Source organism: Gopherus flavomarginatus, chromosome 2 (assembly GCF_025201925.1).
Source record: "Gopherus flavomarginatus isolate rGopFla2 chromosome 2, rGopFla2.mat.asm, whole genome shotgun sequence".
Lineage (NCBI taxonomy): Eukaryota > Metazoa > Chordata > Testudines > Testudinidae > Gopherus > Gopherus flavomarginatus.
The window spans coordinates 222,405,417-222,425,337 of NC_066618.1; the positions used below are offsets into that span (position 1 = coordinate 222,405,417).

The 19,921-nt window shown below is 40.9% G+C and overlaps 1 protein-coding gene across 10 annotated transcripts in view; it reads right to left on the reverse strand.

The window, feature by feature from the left end:
- The window catches only part of TRAPPC8 (trafficking protein particle complex subunit 8), a 115,396-nt gene that overhangs the window by 69,342 nt on the left and 26,133 nt on the right, over positions 1-19,921 (reverse strand). For 5 of the 10 annotated variants that reach the window (XM_050941915.1, XM_050941912.1, XM_050941909.1 and 2 more), the window contains 5 exons: positions 18,604-18,757; positions 17,293-17,380; positions 7,171-7,427; positions 3,715-3,830; positions 1,485-1,635 (listed from right to left, as the gene is read on the reverse strand). In XM_050941915.1, coding sequence (XP_050797872.1) covers positions 1,485-1,635; positions 3,715-3,830; positions 7,171-7,427; positions 17,293-17,380; positions 18,604-18,757 — 766 coding nt within the window. Of the gene's footprint in view, positions 1-1,484; positions 1,636-3,714; positions 3,831-7,170; positions 7,431-17,292; positions 17,381-18,603; positions 18,758-19,921 lie in introns of all 10 variants that reach the window. The other 5 variants (XM_050941914.1, XM_050941911.1, XM_050941913.1 and 2 more) reach the window with 1 other exon arrangement.

Below are 19,921 nucleotides of genomic sequence, written 5' to 3' on the forward strand. Positions count from 1 at the left end.
GCCATACCACTTCGGGCTGTGATCTCCAAAGAGTATAAACTGAACAGATACAATCCTTCTTACTTCTCTGGGAAACCTCCAAAGAAGATTTAGATGCTGCAAGAAATGGGGCTGATGATTCCGCAGACAGTATACTTCCCTCCAAGTCAGCACTAAGTCACTGCTGTAGCACAGGTCTAAGTGTCACTATTCTACTGGAGATGCAGTCTTTCCCACAATACAGCGGCTCTCCATTTGTGGTACTTATGTCTTTGGTTTTTTTGTAAACATAAAATTGGAGATTTTAGGTTCTTCTTGCACAACCACATCCTCTAAAATTCCAGCTGTTTTAACTCCCACCTTGCACCTTTCCCAAAATGTGTTCATTTCCATGTTTATAAATATACACTTTTAACAGTTTGGAACCCTTGCAGTTGAAAGAAAGGTGCCATGTAAATTTAAGCTATTTTATATTACTGAAATGTTTGAGGTTATCTAAATGAACTTTTCAAGTACAACTTATTATATGTATGTACGCATGCTACGAGTATAATAATAATAATTGGAGATATAACAATCTCCTAGAACTTGAAGGGCCCTTGAAAGGTTATCGAGTCCAGCCTCCTGCCTTCACTAGCAGGACCAAGTACTAATTTTTGCCCCAGATCCCTAAGTGGCCCCCTCAAGGATTGAACTCACAATCCTGGGTTTAGCAGGCTAATGCTCAAACCATTGCGTTATCCCTCCCCTAAACCCATTAATAAACACTTATGCTTGCTGGAAATTAGTGACTAAAATGAGGCAACAGCTTTAAAAAAAAAAAAACCAAGTGTGAGCACAAAGAAAAAATTTTTATTTTTATTTTTTAGTAATCCCATTAGTTACTATATATTTAGGTCTGTATTCTCCTATTGTAGGAGCATGAATTTATGCATGAAGCTAAAAGGCAGTAACAGAAATTGCCTAAGGGATTTATATAGGCATTAATAGAGTAAACCCTCAATAGTCTAAATAGGAAATGCCAGTATATTTGATATACTAGTACATTGATAGTAATAGTATGTTTACTAAAAGCTCCAGATAACTAAGTATTCTGTCAATTTGAAATCTTACAATCAAAGTAAAAAATCCAATATTTGAACTTCTTTATCTGTTTCAAAATAATTGGAAGAACTACTCTGCACATTACAACAGAACTATTTAAATTTAACCTATTCCAAAAGGAGGTTCTCCCTCAAAAGTGTTTCAAGTTTTTTCCTACATATTTAAGTAGCAACAGTAACGATTCTCTACACAGAACTATGACAAATATTAAGGAGTGTGATGTGATTTTGTTAGCTATTGGCATCCACAAAAAACTTGGCTATGTTTTCATATTTGGAGCCAATAAGTTTTTTTTTTTAAATTGCAGTTTTTTTGCTGTATATTGTTATCTAGAAGTGTTAATGTTAAACAGATTACTATAAGCAATGCACAGAATGGTTAGATTGCTGTAATATACCTACCAGTGCTCCAGCAGCATAAAGCATTGCTTGATCATTCAAAAAGTCTTTCTTTGCTGTATGATAGCAGCTATATGCCAGTTCATAGTGTTGGACCAAGAAACACAAGTCTGCCATTTTCCTGATTTGAAGCTCTGGTGCTTCTGGGGGATATCTATAAATACACAAAAGCAAACAATTTGTAACAAAAACACCATTTACATTTTATGTGCCAATTTTCAAGACACAAACAAGATAGATGCCAGCATAAAAAGAAAAACTGAAACATTAAAGGAAGAGTCATTCCCTGCCACTCAACCCCAGCCTAGGAGGAATGAGTTGGCTGGATGTTTATATTAGTTCAATGTTTGCTCATTTTAGTACACCTACTCAAACAGTGAAGCCACTATCCTTCTGGCTGTGGACTGTATGAGACTTCCTTCAAACTCATCATTCACCAGCTGAAAGAGCCTGGTCCTACACCTGAAACTTAGATCGACTAGCTATGCCACTCTGGGCTGTGGAAAAACATTGCACTCTGTTCAAAAGTTAGGTAAACCTAATTCCCACTTGCAGAAGCACCTAGGTTGATGGAAGAATTCTGTTAGACTAACTACCACCTCTCAAGGGGATAGATTTACCACAGCAATGGAAAAACCTTTTCCATTTCCAACAGCCAGGCCAAGGAAGTTTCTTTTATATTATGAAGTTGGCCCAAACAATGCAAAATGTTAAGTAGCTGCAACTGCAATTAGTCACCAAGATACATTAGTGCTGTAATACAAAATGGCTTTATTCTGGCCCAGCAACAATAATGGGAATGGTAGCTCCCTTTAACTCCCCACTGTCCAGCTAAAGTAGTAAGGCTGCACACCAGTGACTCCATAGCCTTTCATCCCCTACATCTGCCCTAACTATGTGCCATGAAAACTAAACACATCTACCACTCCAGCTGTTGACCAAAGGTCAAACGAGGTGACATCATCGGAGAGTCCACTCTCTCTTCTGCGCTGTGCCTAACACCATTCCCATTCTCACAGTTTAAACCCTGGCTTATACTAGTTTTGCCTGCATCAGTAAGTTAACAGGCCCAAGCTAAACCAATAGCCAGTTAGAAAAAAAATGCATTTGGCCATGCTAGTTTTTAAACCAGTGCCAATCTACTAAGAATAGAGGCATATGAAAGAGCAGCATCCACACACAACATGGTGGTAAGAACTCCGGTATACTCACAGCTCCTTTCCCAGTTTCAGGTCAAAGACATTACTGGACAGCAAGGCTTTACACCTCTCTTAACTCATTGTCTATGGCAACTATGTTTGGTCCTCTGGTAAAACTTGCAAGCCCCAGTGTGAGTGCGTTAGAGAGACCAATATATTTTGGGGAGGGACAATTAAGATGAGAAAATCTGGGAGAAAGTAGAGAACCCAGCCTGGCACTAGGTTCCTCTCTTTTTATACCTTGGCTAGTTGGCATCCAGTAACAACTTCAAGCTCTGTAGCTAAGGATAGGTGTTTACAGGGCAATGCTTGTCCCTAAATTTCCGCTTGCAAGGATTATCTGCCCTCATGCATTAGTTTCATGTTATAGCGCTCAAAAAAGTTGCTCTGGTTTACCTTATATCTCTTTTAAGTCCAAAAACAGGCTGCATGGACATTCATTTCAGTCCAAGCCAGGCTTATTTTGGTTTAGCTTCCATGTTGATTAGGAACAAGTTTAAGATAAAATGGCATAGGACACTTACACTAAAATAACTATGTTCACAAATGGATTTACATCATTTTAACTAAAACAATTTAAAAACTGATTTAAGTTAAACCAGTGCAACTTTTTGACAAGGCCATGGCTAACCTAATTTCTCTTAAGATGTGTTCCTCCCTCCTTGTCCATGGAAATTTTTCTATAAAAACATTTGAAATAAGGGAAGTGTAAAGGCTGCATTAGTAAAGCTGATTTGTTCAAAAACAGAACTTCTCTCACCCTCTGTTTTAACTCAGGTTAGGAAAAAAGTTTAAGACCAAATAAAATTCTGCTATGCTTTGTTTTGCCCAAGTTCATAAATTTTTAGTAAATATCAACAATTTTGCTAATGAACGCTATATACAGTACATTCATGTTATCAACATTTTGGTCAAGTTAGCTTTAAACTAAGACCATTCTGAAGACATAACTTATACTTAGGGAGCTTCTCCAAATCAAAATGTTTAGTATTTTCACTAAAACTTACAAATGGAAGATTAATAGCTTTACTTACAATAAGCCAGATGTATTTTTCAGCTCATTTATGCTTTTCTCTGGAACTTTACTGCCACTAAACCATTTTTTTGTTGCAGAAAATAGTGATCGACTCAAACCTTTCCTGGATATTAACTGGAAGAGAAAATTACAACAAAACAATTGTGTTACTGAATTAACTGCAACATAAAGTCTGAATTCCTTTAATAGAAACAGTAAAAACTGTCAGTACAACTCAGAAAAATCCAGACTGCCGAAGCTTTGTTGAGGCTTGTGTACATAGTTTAAATGTGCAAGGTGGTACAAAAACTGATATAGTTAAAGCAGTACACCCCTTGCATGGATGTAGAGTTTATTTCATAAATGTACTCAGATTTGGAAAACTTCAAAGAATTCGATCAGTTCAACTACTTGTCATCTATGCTTGATTACAATATATAGTTCAAGTATCGGAGAGGTAGCCGTGTTAGTCTGGATCTGTAAAAGCAGCAAAGAGACCTGTGGCACCATGTAGACTAACAGATGTATTGGAGCATGAGCTTTTGTGGGTGAATACCCACTTCGTCGGATGTATTCACCCACGAAAGCTCATGCTCCAATACGTCTGTTAGTCTATAAGGTGCCACAGGACTCTTTGCTGCAATATATAGTTCTTTTATTATCATGTTTAGCCCCAAACATAGGTTGAGAGGACATGTTCATATCTGGGTTAGGCTAGATTTCAAGTTAGGCCTTGACTATACTAGGCTCTCAGGTAAAATTTTCCCATCATTGTACAGTGTACAAGGCTCTCACAGCAACCAGTGATTCTATACACACTGTGTTTATTGGTTAGCCCTGCTTTGAACAGGGTTAAATGCTGGTGGTTGCAGCTGCCTTTTTCAGACTAGTACTCCCACATGTGGAGCTGCACCAGCAGGAAGTTTTCCACAAAAGTTTAAACCTTTTCTAAATTAGGGGAAAGGTTTAGTTTGCTTGTTTCTTTTATGCAAAGTGAAGAGCATCACAGTTCCTTTCAACAGCATTAAAAAGTTTGTCTATATTGTCTAACAAATAAAATACACTTTTTTAAATGTATGTCTTTGTCTGGCAATGCTGGAAGGAGGACTGGAGACACTAGATGTGGTTTAATTAGGCTGCAACTTTATTCCTAAATGTTTAGAGATAAAAATCGTACAATGCAGGTAATTCTATAATCATTTACATATACACTGGGCTGGCATCCCTCCTCCTCACCCCTACTGGTCCACAACAAACCCACTGCTGGGATCTTGCCCCCACATCCCCTCGAATGATGGAGGGGCTGATTCCCAGCTGTACCAGTCAGAGGAACCCTTAATTCGCCACCATCACCATTTCCACAGGTTTAAAGAATACCTTCTTTAAATCTTTTTCCAATCCATTTTATCTGATCATCATATCTATTCTCTATGGAATACCTGCACTGGACACCTGCCCCATGCTAACATAAGGAGTTGCGAGACATCACAACCACCTACATCCTGTTTTGTTCTTTGCCTCCTTTCAAGCCCCAACCCACTATGGGGAAGGCAAAAAATCCCACTTTACCTTGGCCAATCTGGTGATGAGGAGAAAGATTCCTTCCCCATCCCCCGAGAAAGGAGTGACTACCTTAACATCCTCTGAAGATCATGATGAAAACCGTGTATTTCAGCTACTTTAACGGTTCAGAATGGGGGTGCTACTCAGCCTGTCCCAGTGAAAAGATGGCTTTCATTGCCCAGACATGGGCACAAATAGCCCCCACTGGGGATTGGTCAGAGTCCCCACATTGACCTGGAATAGGCTGCCTCCATGTCGCAGGTAACACGTTGGCTCTCTAGTTGCCCTTAATGGGGGCAACATACCTCCTCTGCTAAACCTGCCATAGGTCCCCATCACATAATGTGCAGCGAGGTAATTCTGTGTATCATGGACTAACTCTTGAGCTTAATCACAGGACTTACAGGGTTACGGAGTGCAAAAGGGTCTGGAGATGAGCAATATTTCTAAAGAAATTAAACTAAAAGAACAATACAATAGCATGGTTCAGCATTGAGACACCAGGAGTTACAAAGGTAAGACTGTACACTCCAACTCCTTGTGCAGATGCATTATGGCACAGATGCTTTTAGCTACTTGTGAAGTAGTTTGTGCTCATGTAACAGTATCTTAGGTTATGGGGGAGGAATTTTCAAGTACTTGTGGCCCTTATTGCAGGATGTAAGGGACTCCCAAGTATTTAAAAACAAAAATTCAACCCTTTCTTCCTTCCCAGGAAGCAACATAAGTACTTGATTACTGTGTATACAGACAATCTATTTGGTATTCATATGGTCTTCATCACCATAATATATCTTTGCTCCTTTGAGAGAAAGAATTCTAAAGAGGTGGTGTGCATTTGGTTCTCAAGGCAGTGAGATCTAGTCACTCTGATTTCTGAGAGTAGTTTTCACGCTCTAGGCTCAGCTCCTGTGGAAGTTCTGCCTCCTGCATGTGAGCTTCCTCCTGTTGTTCAACACTTCCCATGTGTTATCATAGGAAGTAATGGATGCTGAGGGAGAAGCAACTTCTCAACTAGCTAGATCCAATCCCATGGAGACATTTGAATATCAGGAGAAGAGAGCAAACACTTGAAAAATGTGGTTACTGTAATTTATCTTAATAAGCAAGAAAGCTGCTGCACTTTGTCAGTGGTACATGTCCTCTATTTCTGAGAGAGGTGAAATCACTACTAGGTAAGAGTTGAAAGGAAGCCTGGAAACCTCTGACCAGATCAAAGCACAATATTCTGGCCAGTTACAGATGAAAGTACATGGATTTTGGTCATCAGCACTATTAAGCATTCATTTGCATTGAGAAGTCAAAGTATCTCAAGGCTGAGGAAAAAAATACCTCAGTGTCTTTAAGTGCCTCAGGGCTGAGGCATATGCTCTTGATAGTGGAGAAGTTACTGGCTTTGCTAAAGTAACTAAATTATATTACAGCTATGCTATCACCACAGTTGCTACATCATGCCACAAGTTGAGTCATGGTTAAAGTTTACAGGACTTCATTTCAGTTCAAGTTGGATAAGAGGAAATAGTGTGTGTGTGATGCACTGCACAGTCCAAAAATCAGATTAACTCTTTAGGTTAAAAACACTTAACCTATAACTTCCAATAGTCTGTTAAATAGTTAAAAGCCTACTTTCATTATTTTTTCAAACATGCAGGTACTGAACACTGACATTACTATAAAAGCAATGTGTTTTATTCACGTTCATGTTTTAGATATACACATCAATCACTAATAAATCAAATTTGATGGGGACATAAGACTGAATAATCAAAAAAAATTAAAAGTAATTAATAGGGTTGTGTCCCTCCATATCTATTTTAGATAAGAGCCTTTTGGATATTCAGATCCATGCTACAAAAGATTCAGAGCACCACATTTATTAAGTAGGCAAAAATTGTTTTACTGAGCGACTTACCTGATCATTAAGCTGTCGAATTGTTTTCTCTATATGTGGCAAAAGCCCCCTAAATGTGAACTCCTGTATGAATTGTCTGATGCGATCATGATCTGTGAGCGTTAAACATGCACCATGAGGAGTCCCAGAACTTGTCTTCTTTGATTCATGCAGTGATGAAGTAGTCCTTATGTAATCAGTGCCATCAAAACTGCTACTAGTATCACTTAGATGATCCAGTTGAAGAGGGTGAGCCTTAAAGTTATTTGATAAACCATCTACTGAAAAATAAAAAGGTTCTATTTCACTAGTTGTGCATTCAGTTATTTCCTGAAAACAAAAATTTATATTTTAAGTAATCTTTACAAGCTTATGTTATAGCCTGTTACACATATGCTTACTCTAACTTCCCCTATCCAAAGCTTTGTTAAATGCATGTGTATGATTAGTTATTCACGTAATTAGTTGTGCCAACTTGTAAATGAAAGCTGTTCTCCTAAAACTGTGGATTGACCAGATTGTCAACAGAGCACATTGCACCAAGACCTAGAACCCTCTTGAATGGGAGAGGAGGAGAGGGAGGAGCAAAGTGATTTAAGAACAATGTCCATACTGGGTCAGACCATCTAGCCCAGTATCCTGTCTTCTGACAGTGGTCAGTGTCAGATGCTTCAGAAGGAACGAACAGAACAGATCAATTATCAAATGATCTGTCCCCTGTAATCTAGTCTCAGCTTTCCGAAGTCAGAAGTTTAGGGACATCCTTTGGTTGCATGCCTAACCACCTTGGCTAATAGTCATTGATGGACCTAACTTTCCTGAACTTATCTAATTCTTTTTTAAACTCAGTTATATACTCTTGGCCTTCACAACATCTCCTAGAAATAAGTTCCACAGGTTGACTGTGTGTTATGTTGGGTTATTTTAAACCTGCTGCCTATTCATTTCATTGGATAATCCCTAGTTCTTGTGCAATGTGAAGGCGTAAATAAGAGTAAAACTTCCTCATTTACTTTCTCCATACTATTCATAATTTTATAGACCTCTATCATATGCCCCTTTGGTTGTCTATATCACATGGTCCTTTAGTCATCTCTCTTCTATGCTGAGAAGTTCCTATCTTTAATCTCTCCTCACACTGAAGCCACTCCATACCCCTAATCATTTTGTTCCCCTTCTCTGCACCTTTTTCAATTCTAATGTCTTTTTTGAGATGGGGAGATTGAACTGCGTATTCAAGGTGTAGGTGAGCCATGGATTTATATAGTGGCATTATATTTTCTGTCTTATTTATCTCTTTCTTAATGGTTCCTAACATTGTTAACTTTTTTTGACTGCCACTGCACACTGAGCAAATGTTTTCAGAGAACTATCCCCAACGACACCAAGATCTCTTTCTTGAATGGTAACAGCTAATTTAGACCTCATTTTGTACAAATACTTGGGATTATGTTTCCAATCTGCATCACTTTGCACTTATCATTGAATTTCATCTGCTATTTTGTCACCCAGTCTCATGATGATCCCTTTGTAATGCTTCGCTATCAGCTTTGGAATTAACTATCTTGAGTAATTTTCTATCATCTGCAAATGTTTCCACCTCACTTTTCAGTCCCTTATCCCATGACTGCTTAGTTTGTCCAAAAGCCTTTGGTGAGGGACTTTGTCAAAGCCTTTCAAAGTGTCCAGGTATATTATACTGACTGGATCATTCTTGTCCACATGCTTTTTGACTTCCTCAGAGAATTTTAGTAGTTTGGCGAGGCATGTTTTCCCTTTGTAAAAGTTGTGTTTACTCTTCCCCAACCTATCGTAGTCATCTAGCAGTAGGCATCCTTTAGTCTCGAGAGACCATGGGTATGTGCCTCTGAGAGGTAAAGAATTTATTCAGCTGAAGAGACCCACAATCTCTGCTACATCTGTCGCATTTAAAGGCGATGCTTCAAGCCTTTGAGCTCTGCCTTCTGAGAGCTCTTTTCTCCACTGCTTAGCTGGACTGTTTCCTCTCATAACTCCGGCGACCTTTGTTAAGCTCTTGTTTCCAAAGGCTGCAGTCTTGTGTGATCTTCCCATTTGTCCACATCCACTTCTTCAAGGTCTCACTTGCAGACTGCCTTGAAACACAATTTTGAGCATCCTTTGGGTCTTTTTCCAGATGCCAATTGGCCATAGAGGAAATCCTTTGGGATGCGCCCATCACTCATGCAGCACACGTGCCCAAGCCAGCGGAGGCATCTCTGTTTCAGTAGTGTTTGCATGCTGGGTATGCTGGCCTGTTTGAGCACCTCAGTGCTGGTGACTCTGTCCTCTAGGAGATTCTAAAGATTCGACAAAGGCAACACATATGAAAGCTGTTGAGCCTCTTTTCCTGATGAGAATATAAAGTTCATGTCTCGCTCCCATACAAAAGTGTGCTGATAACACATGCACGATAGACAGATCTTTGTGTGTTCTGTCAATTTGTTGTTTTGCCATACCCTCTTGTTCAGTCTAGACATTGTTGTGGTAACTTTTCCAAAGCGGATGTTGAGTTCCATTTCAAGTGAAAAGTTGACTGTGGTAGTGGATCCCAGGTATGTGAATGCATTCACCACTTCAAGTCCATAGTTGTTGATCTTGATGGAGGGTGTTTCCTCAACTCCTTGGCACACTATGTTAGTCTTTTCTAGGCTTATAGTAAGCCCAAAGTCTTGGCAAGCTTTGGAAGAACTGTCCATTAGGCTTTGAAGATGAGCTCCGGTGTGGGTTGTCACTCCTGCATCATTGGCAAAGAGGAGGTGTTGGATAAGGGCCTCTTGAGTCTTTGTTTTAGATCTGAGTCTTGCAAGACCAAACAGCTTTCCATCTGATCTTGTGTGCACGTAGATCCCCTCAGTTGAAGAACCAAAAGCTTGCTTCAGTAGCAGGGAGAAGATCCCAAAGTTGGGACAGAGTTCCTTAACTCCACTACGAATTTGGAAAGCCTCAGAGACTGAGCCATTGTATTGGACAGTGCTGTACGTTTTCATACATGTATTCATCTATGTGTCTGATAATTCTGTTCTTTACTATAGTTTGAACCAATTTGCCTGGTATGGAAATTGGGTTTATTGGCCTATAATTGCCAGGACATGCTCTGGAGACACTTTTTTAAATCACCGTTACATTAGCCATCCTCCAGTCATCTGGTACAGAAGCTGATTTAAGTGACAGGTTACATACCACAGTTAGTAGTTCTGCAATTTCATATTTGAGTTCCTTCAGAACTCTTGGGTAAATGCCATGTGGTCCTGGTGACTTATAACTGTTTTACTGTACCAATGTGTTCCAAAACCTCCTTTACTGACATCTCAATCTGGGACAGTTCCAAGCCATTCTGTTTAGGTGACAAAATTGAGGGTATGTGAATCTCCTTCATGTCCTCTGCAGTGAAGACTTATGCAAAGAATTAAATTTAGCTTCTCTCCAATAACCTTGTTTTCTTTGAGTGTTCCTTTAGCATCTTGATCGTTCAGTGGCCCCAGTGAGTGTTTGGCAGGCTTCCTGCTTCTGATGTACTTAATTTTTTTGATGTTAGAGTGTGTGGTGTTTGCTAGTTGCTCTTCAAATTCTTTTTTAGTCAGCTTAATTAAAAACTTTTACACTTGACCTGGAAGAATTTATGCTTTCTATTTTCTTCACTAGGATTTGACTCCAATTTTTAAAAGTGCCTTTTTTTTTTTTGGCCTCCAAGCACCTCTTGTACTATGTTTGGCCACACTGGCATTTTTTTTGTCCTTTTGTTTGTTTGTTAATTTGGGGTATACATTTAGTCTGAGCCTGTTATGGTGTTTTTAAATAGTTCCCAGGCAATTTGCAGGCATTTCAACCTTGTGACTTACTTTTAATTTTGTTTAACTAGCTTCCTCATTTTTTGTAGTTCCACTTTTTGAAGTTAAATGATACTGCGGTGGGTTTCTTTGGCACTTTTCCCCCCATAAGGATGTTAAATTTAATTACATTATGATTGCTATTGCTAAGTGGTTCAGCTAATGACCACAAGATCCTGTGTGCCACTTAGGACTAACTCAAGAATTGCCTCTTCCCTTGTGAGTTCCAGGATTAATTTCTCCAAGAAGCAGTCATTTATGGTGTCTACAAATTTTATCTTTGCATCCTGTCCTGAGGTGACATGTTCCTGGTCAAAATGGAGACAGCTGATATCCCCCATTATTATTGGTGTTTCTGCTTTTGTAGACTCTTCTCTCCCTGAGCATTTCACAATTATCATCACCATCCTGGTAAGGTGGTGGGCAGTATATTCCTACTGCTATATTTTTTATTATTCAAGTATGGCATATCTATCCACAGAGACTCTATAATACAGTTTAAGTCATTTCAGATTTTTACTATATTTGACTGCTTTCTTTCATCTAATGCCAATCCCCCACCAGTATGACCTGCTCTATCATGCCTATAGATTTTGTACCCTGGTATTATGTTCCACTGATTATCATCATTCCATCAAGTTTCTGTGACGCTTATTATATTGATACCTTCATTTAATACCAGGCACTTGAGTTCACCCATCTTAGTATTTAGACTTCTCTCATTTGTATACAAGCACTTATAAAAATCTGTCAATATTTAGTTGCCTGGCTTGATATGATCTAATTGAATGAGACTCTCATTTTGTCAACTTCTATCCTCTCTTCTTTACTAGGATATAGAGTACCCCCTTTAATAAATTCTCCTTAAGGAATGTCGCTGTCCAAACTGTGTGCTTTTCCACACGTCAGCTTTCCCCATTAGGTCAGGGGAAACTCTTGTTAAAAAGTCCAATACAACCTTTTTAATTTTACCTGCCAGCCATCTAGTTCCATTTTGGTTTAGGTGGAGTCCATCCCTCCTGTACACGTTCCCCCTTCCCCCAAAGGTTCACCAGTTCTAATAAACCTAAATCCTTCCTCCCGACACCACTGGTCTCATCCACACATTGAGACTCTACAGGTCTCCCTGTCTAATGGACTCTACGAATGGAACTGGAAGCATTTCAGAGACTACCACCATGCAGGTCCTGGACTACAATTTCTTACTTAACCTAAATTTGGCCTCCAGGGTCTCGCTCCTACCTCTTCCTATGTCACTGGTACCTACATGTACTACAACCACCATCTCCTCCCCAGCACTCTGCATAGTCTACCTAGATTTCTCAAGAAGCTCGCAACCTCCACTCCCAGCAGGCAATTCACCATGCGGTTCTCCTAGTTATCACAAACACAACTATCCATATTTCTAATAATGAATCCCTCAATACTATTACCTGTCTCTTCCTAATAACTGGGGTCTCCTCCCCTAGAGGGGTATCCTTACTGCAAGCAGATACCATGACATTATCTGGAAGGAGGGTCTCAACTATGAGATCATTTCCCTCCACTTTTAGGGCTCCTTCCTCAAGACTTTCATCTTCCTCAACAGAACAAAGAGGTGGGACCACTTTATCGTGTCCCTGAAAGTTTCACATATGTACCTCTCTGTCTACCTTAGCTCCTCCAGTTCAGCAATCTGGGTTCTTGAGACCAGACTACCTCTGGGGACCATGAGTTGCTTGCATTGAAAAGAGCAGGCTAAAGCCTCGTTATTAAACTCTCAACCTAGCCTAGCAGGATGCTTGGCCCAGCAAACAGTCCCCAGAACAGACCACACTATAAACATCAAGCAAGTACACTGCAGGCACACAAACAAACTCACCCCCAGTGTCACATGGTTACACTTGTTTGACTTGGAGAACTCCCTTGCAAAACTTCCCTGTTTGCTGCTCCTGTTCACTAGCTGCCTCAAGCAATTGATCATTTCAGATAAAATTATGCAAGATCATCATATCTCAGAATCTAGAGTAGCACTTCTTTTCCAGCATGGAGGCTGGTGAAGCATGTGGGTTGAGGTGGTTTGACGACGGGGGGGGAGGGTTGTGTTTTGTTTTTGTGGGGTTTTGTTTTTGTTTTTTTTTTTAAATTGAAAGTCTACTCAAAACCCCTCCAATTTCAGCTGTGTAACCATCATTTCTCCATGTATGGTCAGTAAAAAGCTCCACTCTTGGGAGATTTAAGAACAGTACCAAGCCTCTAAAAAGCTAAAATTTATGAGTGGTTCGCTGGTTTAGAAGAGTGCTCCAGTCCATCACCTAAACTACAGAAGAAGGGGTAGCAATCCACAAGTAACCCTTCTGCAAACACTGAGACTTAATCCACCACAGTAGACTAACATCTTGGAAATCACTGGTGTCTCTATCCTTCCCTTGTGGTAGATAAAACCTCAACAGGGATTGGCAGGCCTTGCCCTTTATCCGGCAAAGACCAAACTCTGGCACTGAAATTTTAGGATTTCTTGGAAGCATGGGACTCCAGGAAATGATTGTGTATTCTGCTCTCTTCTCAGTCGCCCAACCTCAAGAGAAAAAAAAAAAGCTGTGATACCAACTAAACCATCCACTCCTTTTTGGATTCAGAGACATTCAGAAATTAGAATTTCAGCAAGACCCTGAAACTTGTTATAACCCTGAATCTGCATTAGAAGCTTTAAGGGCTTTGTCCATAAGTATGGATTGGAACACAGTTCCCCCAACTCTTCTGGACCTGGTTGAAGAATTTAAGGAAGCTGGAACATCATATAGACAAGTGTCCTTCACCCAAGCATCAGACAAAAGAGGTCTAAGACTGGGAAGCTGTTCTGAGGTGGGCATCCAGATTTTTTTTCCCCCAAGTTAATCACAATATTAGAGTAGCTCCTACAATCAAAGTTACTCCAAAAAAAAGTCCCCTCCGGCCCCTTCCAATGGAACAAGTTGTTTAGTTTTGTTATCAGCTCCTACTCTAATCCAGCTATTTACAAGAAGCCTGCTCTAAAAGAAGGAAACTGCCAACAAGATGACATACTAGAGAAATTCCAGTGTGTTACAAGGTTAATGGATGAAAGAGGGTTTGTGGAGGACATGCTTCTTTATATAACCTCACCAGGAATGCTCCATGATTGGAGGAGTCTAGATAGCCCCTGAATGATCAGCACTTGCCAGAAGGTTCCAGACTGTAGCACAACACATAGCTCAAGGGCATGCACTAATAGCAAAAATACTCAAAAAATATTCTGAACTACAGAAAATTAACATAACATTTAGAAGCTGAGATAGGAATTGCTCTACTGGATGAACTGTGAGGGTTTAATCTACTCCAACATCCTGTCTTCAACAGTGAATGACATCAGATGTTTCAAAAGAAGATGCAAGAAACCCATAATAGGCAGATGTGTGATTATGAATGTGATTGTATGACAAGGAGCAGGGCTCAGCAGCCCTGGAACTCATTTCCAGTTTAGGTTTTATGTTCCCCAAGCTCATGCTTCAGGCTTTCAGCCAGTCACCTGAGGGGTCAGAAAGGACCAGGGGTGGCTATGGTGGAGATGGGACATTGGCTAGAGAGGGCCTGGGCTCTGAGGTGGCATTGAGCATTCTCTCTCTCGCAGGTTCTTGCTCACATAGTCTGGGTTTAGCTGACTGATGTATGTGGGGTCAGGAAGGAATTTTACCCCAGCTCAGATTAGCAGCCAAAACTCTCCAAGGTCGCTTTCTCTGCAGCTTGTGGATGCGGGGCACTTGCCAGGATTATCTAGTTCAGTGGTTCTCAACCCATTTACCATTGTGGGCTGCATATGCGGCTCTGTGTGTTAGGGAGGGGTTGTGGAACAATTTGTATAGTGGGAGTGCTAAGAGCCATTGAACCAAACTGTAAACCCCGCATATGATGGATATCACTTCAATCCAGGGGCGCTGCCACCTTTAGCTCCAACACCTACGGTGCTATGTGGGCCACATTCACATAATACACAATACCAGTGCCCATGATATATAATACTTGGGAGAGGAGGTGAGGGGGGATGAATCAACCAGTTACTGTACAACAGTCGGGCTTGTTCTGGGCTGTTGATGACTGCAAGGTAATTGTGAATCCCTGAGCACAGTGCTTAAAGTGGCCTGGAAAAAGCACACGAGGGTGGGTGGATGGGCTGTCTATGATGATAAACTGAAATAAATGTTCATGCACTTGGTAGGGCAGTGCTGAAAGTGCACTGACCCAACTCCATTTTTAAATTCTTTTTTTGCCAGGACTGTGACCCCTTGTGATTCTGCCCACTTTAAGCCTTGCCTGAACTTGACCCACAAAACAGCTGCAGTGTCAACAGTGTGTCCTCCTCTGGACTGCTGTGCTGTAGTACAAGGGCAGCTTGCATGGCACATGGCACACAGCAGCTCTGTGCCCTGGGCACCTCTGAGGTGGGGGCAGAGCCCTGCTGGAGGCTGCTTTGCTGCTGTCCCTGTGTGTAGGTGAGCGAGCACTGACCTCCGGCTAGCAGCAGTAAATATGGAGGGGGTGCAGCTGGGTTAGAGGGGGTTGCTCTAAGCCCAGCTCAGCGCACAAGCAGCATACACTCAGCCCCACGGTGGGCTCAACACTGGAGCGCTGTCCAGGTCAGAGAAGGTTGCTGTTTCAGAAGGCATTAGAGCCCTGTAGCAGAGATTGCACAGGAGTGGGGAGAGAGCTCCTCCCCACCCTGCCTGCTGTGGCTGCCCGGTTGGGAACATGTCTCTCCACGCCTGCTCCCAGACAGTCGGGACAGGGGTGATTCCACCCACCAAGCCATGGGGGACTCCAGTTGAGAAGCCACCAGACATTTCGACTCTGCATCAGCTGTTGCTTTAAAATGTGTACCATTATTTGTAAGTAATGACTTACAAGGCAGTCTCCTGCTCTGGTTGTGAGCTCTGGGCCCAGACATGGCCAGCAGCGGACAGACAGGTGGGTGCTATCTGCTGCAGCAGCCCAGGATGCACTGCAGCGCAGAGCATGCTCATCCCCTCAAGAGGTGACACATAGCTGTGGCTAGTGGAAAGGTATATGTCCCCCGTCCTTGTCGTGTCTCCCTCCCCCACATTTCTCCAGGCGCAGATGCCCAGAGGCAAGGAGGCAGCACTCCCCTTGACAGCAGCACTCTTAGTACATCCCTGCAGAGCATGAAGGGAGGAAGCAGTAGGCTGCTGGCTGATTGCGACCTGAGCTCCTCCCCTGCTTTGTCTTTCCTGCTCAGGCAGGACTCCTTGGCACCATCTCCCTCAGCTGGTCCTGGCCTGGCCCCTGCAGGGACCCAGAAGTGAAGCAATCAGTGTGGGAACCTTTGAATTTTTTGAGCAAACAGCTGGGCCACAGCTGTGTGCTAACAGGCCTGCTAACAGCCCATGGGTAGAGAAGCACTGATCTGGGTATATCTCAATCATTTCCCTGCCATTGAGGAGGTCCTGATGGACTTTGGTTCAGTCTAATTTTGGTTGTTGGGTTCACAGCGGGCGATGCTGGGTGGCATTGGTATCCTGTGATACACAGGACTCATGACTAGATGATCTGGTGACGCTTCTGGTCTTAAACTTTATGACTACGCAAAGTAAGCTGTCTCTCACATCACGTTAGGTCCCATCCTGATTTTTAATACTTAGAAAGTGTCTAAAATCCTGATGCATGAGGTTTACTATCCCTTCCACAAATTGTTATTGATAATTCGGAACATTCTTGACTTCCATGTAAGTCACTAATCCTTATTTGAATCTTGTTCTTGAGCTCCACAACTTCCTGAAATAGTGTTCCAGTTTAATTTCATATTGTATGAAAAAAGTATTTTATCAGCTTTAAATTTCACACCTTTTAATTTCACTGAATGCCCCCTTGCTGTGACAAGGAGAGCAGAAGTTCTCAACCTATCTTTTCCAGACTATGCATTATTGTAGACGATTTCATGTCCCCTCTTGTCTCCTTTCTAAGGTAAACAATCGTCTTCTGATGTGAGTTTTTTCCAATGCTCTTTGTCATTCACTACACTTCTGACATCCCTCTAGATCTGCAATGTTCTTTTTGAGATGGGGTGACCAGTAAGGCATGCAGTAGTCCAGATGAGGCCACATAACCAATGTATATAAAGGCATAATATATTCTTCATATTCTTTACCATCCCATTCCTTGTGCAACTGAACATTGTTTGTTTTATAATGATACAAGACAAATGACATTTATATTTTACTTTACATGTACATGCCTACATTAACATTATATTTTGAACAAAAATTAAAAAAAGTTACAAAAATACCTTGGATGTCATTATCTAAGCCATCCGGTATTAAGTGGTCAGCATTCTTATGTGAAATTACAGTATATGGACCATCATCGTAAGATTCCTATCAGGAAAAACAAAGAGCATTAGCACAGCCAGTTTTTAAAAAGCTGTTTGCAAATCATTAGCAATTCCCGTCAAGTCTTCCCACAGAAGTTTGATTATTCAGATATTACATTTTCGGAAGCAGTGTCAACCCATATTTTAAATGGATGCTCCTCTTAGAAGTTAGCTTTTCAACAGCTAACTCTTAAAGCTTTGAGAAATTGCCTGGAAGTGTGAAAAAAAGTCAGAGAATCAGTGGCAGATGAGGGGTTCAGAAAAGGTCCAAATTCATGACAGCTGAACCACTCCAAGTTAGCTCATTAGAAAATAATCAGATATTTTAGATATGTTATATCAAATAGAGCAGAGGAGGTAGAAACAACTTCAGCCTTCAGTGGCAGAGTGGCTTTGACAACAATTCCATTAAATTTCAGGTGTCACCATATATTTAGCAGGAATGAGGGAGAGACTCCGCAATACACTTTAGTCAAAGACTTTTTATCAGAGAAAACAGAGCAGGGAAAGAGGTGCCACATCCCCAAAGGAGAGGAGCTGTTTTTAGTGCAGTGCAGTGTTTCCCTCTGCATCAGAGGTTCTTTGGCTGCAGAGATCTGCTTCTCAGACTTGTGATGAAGAAGATGCTAAATACTTCAGAGATTGACATGCACTGCTATTAAAAGTCCTGACAAAGGCAGATAGACCCTATCAGACTGGTTGCAATACTTCACCACTAAAGAAGCACTTACTTGTTTCCTCTTGGCACTCTTTTTGTTCACTCATTTCCTAAAACACTTCCAAAATCTTCAACTGAGGGGAAGAAAGTTAGCCTGAGAAAGCTTTGAGAAAGCAAGCATGTGTACAGCGCTTACGCTGTTAACTACCTGGGGCTGGAGGACAAGAATAACTGGAGAAATTCACAAAGTGCAGAAGTTATTTCTCTGGGTGCTCAAGGATTCCACTATTCCAATCATTGATTTTATATATTTAAGTGGTACATAATCTTCATTTAGAGGACTTTTGCTTGACCTAGTGCCCTCACAAACAAAAATAGTGTAGGGAAGGGACGAAATAAATCTTATGCTACTGTGTTTGGGAATACTTTGGTGAATGATCCATCATGGCACAATTCCACAGGAATAGCACTGCTAATACAGAGCCATGACAAAATTGCAGAAACAAAGTTAGCCAACATGATTACAATAGTCATTACAGTGTGCGTTTCAAACATTTTTGAACACATACCTGGTTTTGGATACTGTTTTTCTGGAGATACTGACTCCAAGGATCTGGTATTTGTTCATCTGCTCCCCTGTTAGATCCTCGAGAATTTATTTTAAGTAAATAGCAACCTTGAGTTCCATATCTCTGTTTCATTTCTTCATATACTGAGTCAGCTCTGAAACAGAACAACTCAAAAATAGTCAGTTTGTCTCAAACTGAAAGTAGCTTTCTTGAAGCAATTCACACATTGCAAAGTATTGGGATTCCCTCTGAGACTTTTCCCACTTGTCTTATCCAGAACATCTTGCCCAATTCTGGGAGAATACTTTATCCAGTTCAGCTGGACTCTTTACTGAGGTTTCTTTACTGGCATACAATCAAACTACACTTGAGTTGATCAGGCTCAAGTGTAGGGGGTGGGTTCAGAGTACATATTAAAAACAGTGTTCACAGATTTCCTGTCAGACAAAAGTTGTAGAACAGAAGTGTAGTTCCCAAGTTTTCTACTCTATTTCTGACACACAAATTGCTTGCAAATCTCCCATCAGCATCTACAAAACTCTTCCCAATAGCTGTGTCTGCTACTTTCCCAGGCACACTTTGTATAGCAGTTCGCAGCAGAGACAGAGTGGAAGCCAACATAGCAGAACTCCAGTGCAGAAACACTCGACCCCTGGAAGGTGTGCAAAGGGAAACTGAGTAGATGTAACTGCTACTATTTGGCAGTATCTGCTTATTCTCTACTAAGAAGAGGACGGGAGAAAGGAAGGCAACAAGAAAAGTTAGAAGCTAAAGAAGAGATCAGAAAGGAAGAGCTATGACAGTAAGACTAAAACAAGCAGAGGAGAAAAAAGTTCGAACGAAGGGATAAACTGATAGGATTAAGATAACAGTAGTCCTAATGATGGCATTTCTATTGACCTGTAGAAAAAATTAGGAGAAAAGTATTATAGTAACCCACTGGATTACCACATGAAACAAATTTGTTTATGTTAAAGCATTTAGGGATGCATAGCTGAAAAACAAGAGGACAGAGATGGGCTCATACCACTCTAACAATGGTAACATCTCCTTATTTCCTAGCACGATTGTAGCCAACACCTTTAATCACGCTAAATCTGAGACACTGTTCTAACCAGACAGTTTTCTTTCTTAAACATGCTAGAAATAATATATAATACGGTAAGTGGTATTCAAGTCTGTGATGCCCAATATGCCCAAGATATTTACAATCTAATCTAGCAATCTACAAAGATTAAAAAAAATTTGTTTGGAAAAAACAAATCACCTACCCCTCAACATACATGTTAGCATCAATTAAACAGGTTGCAATACAAGA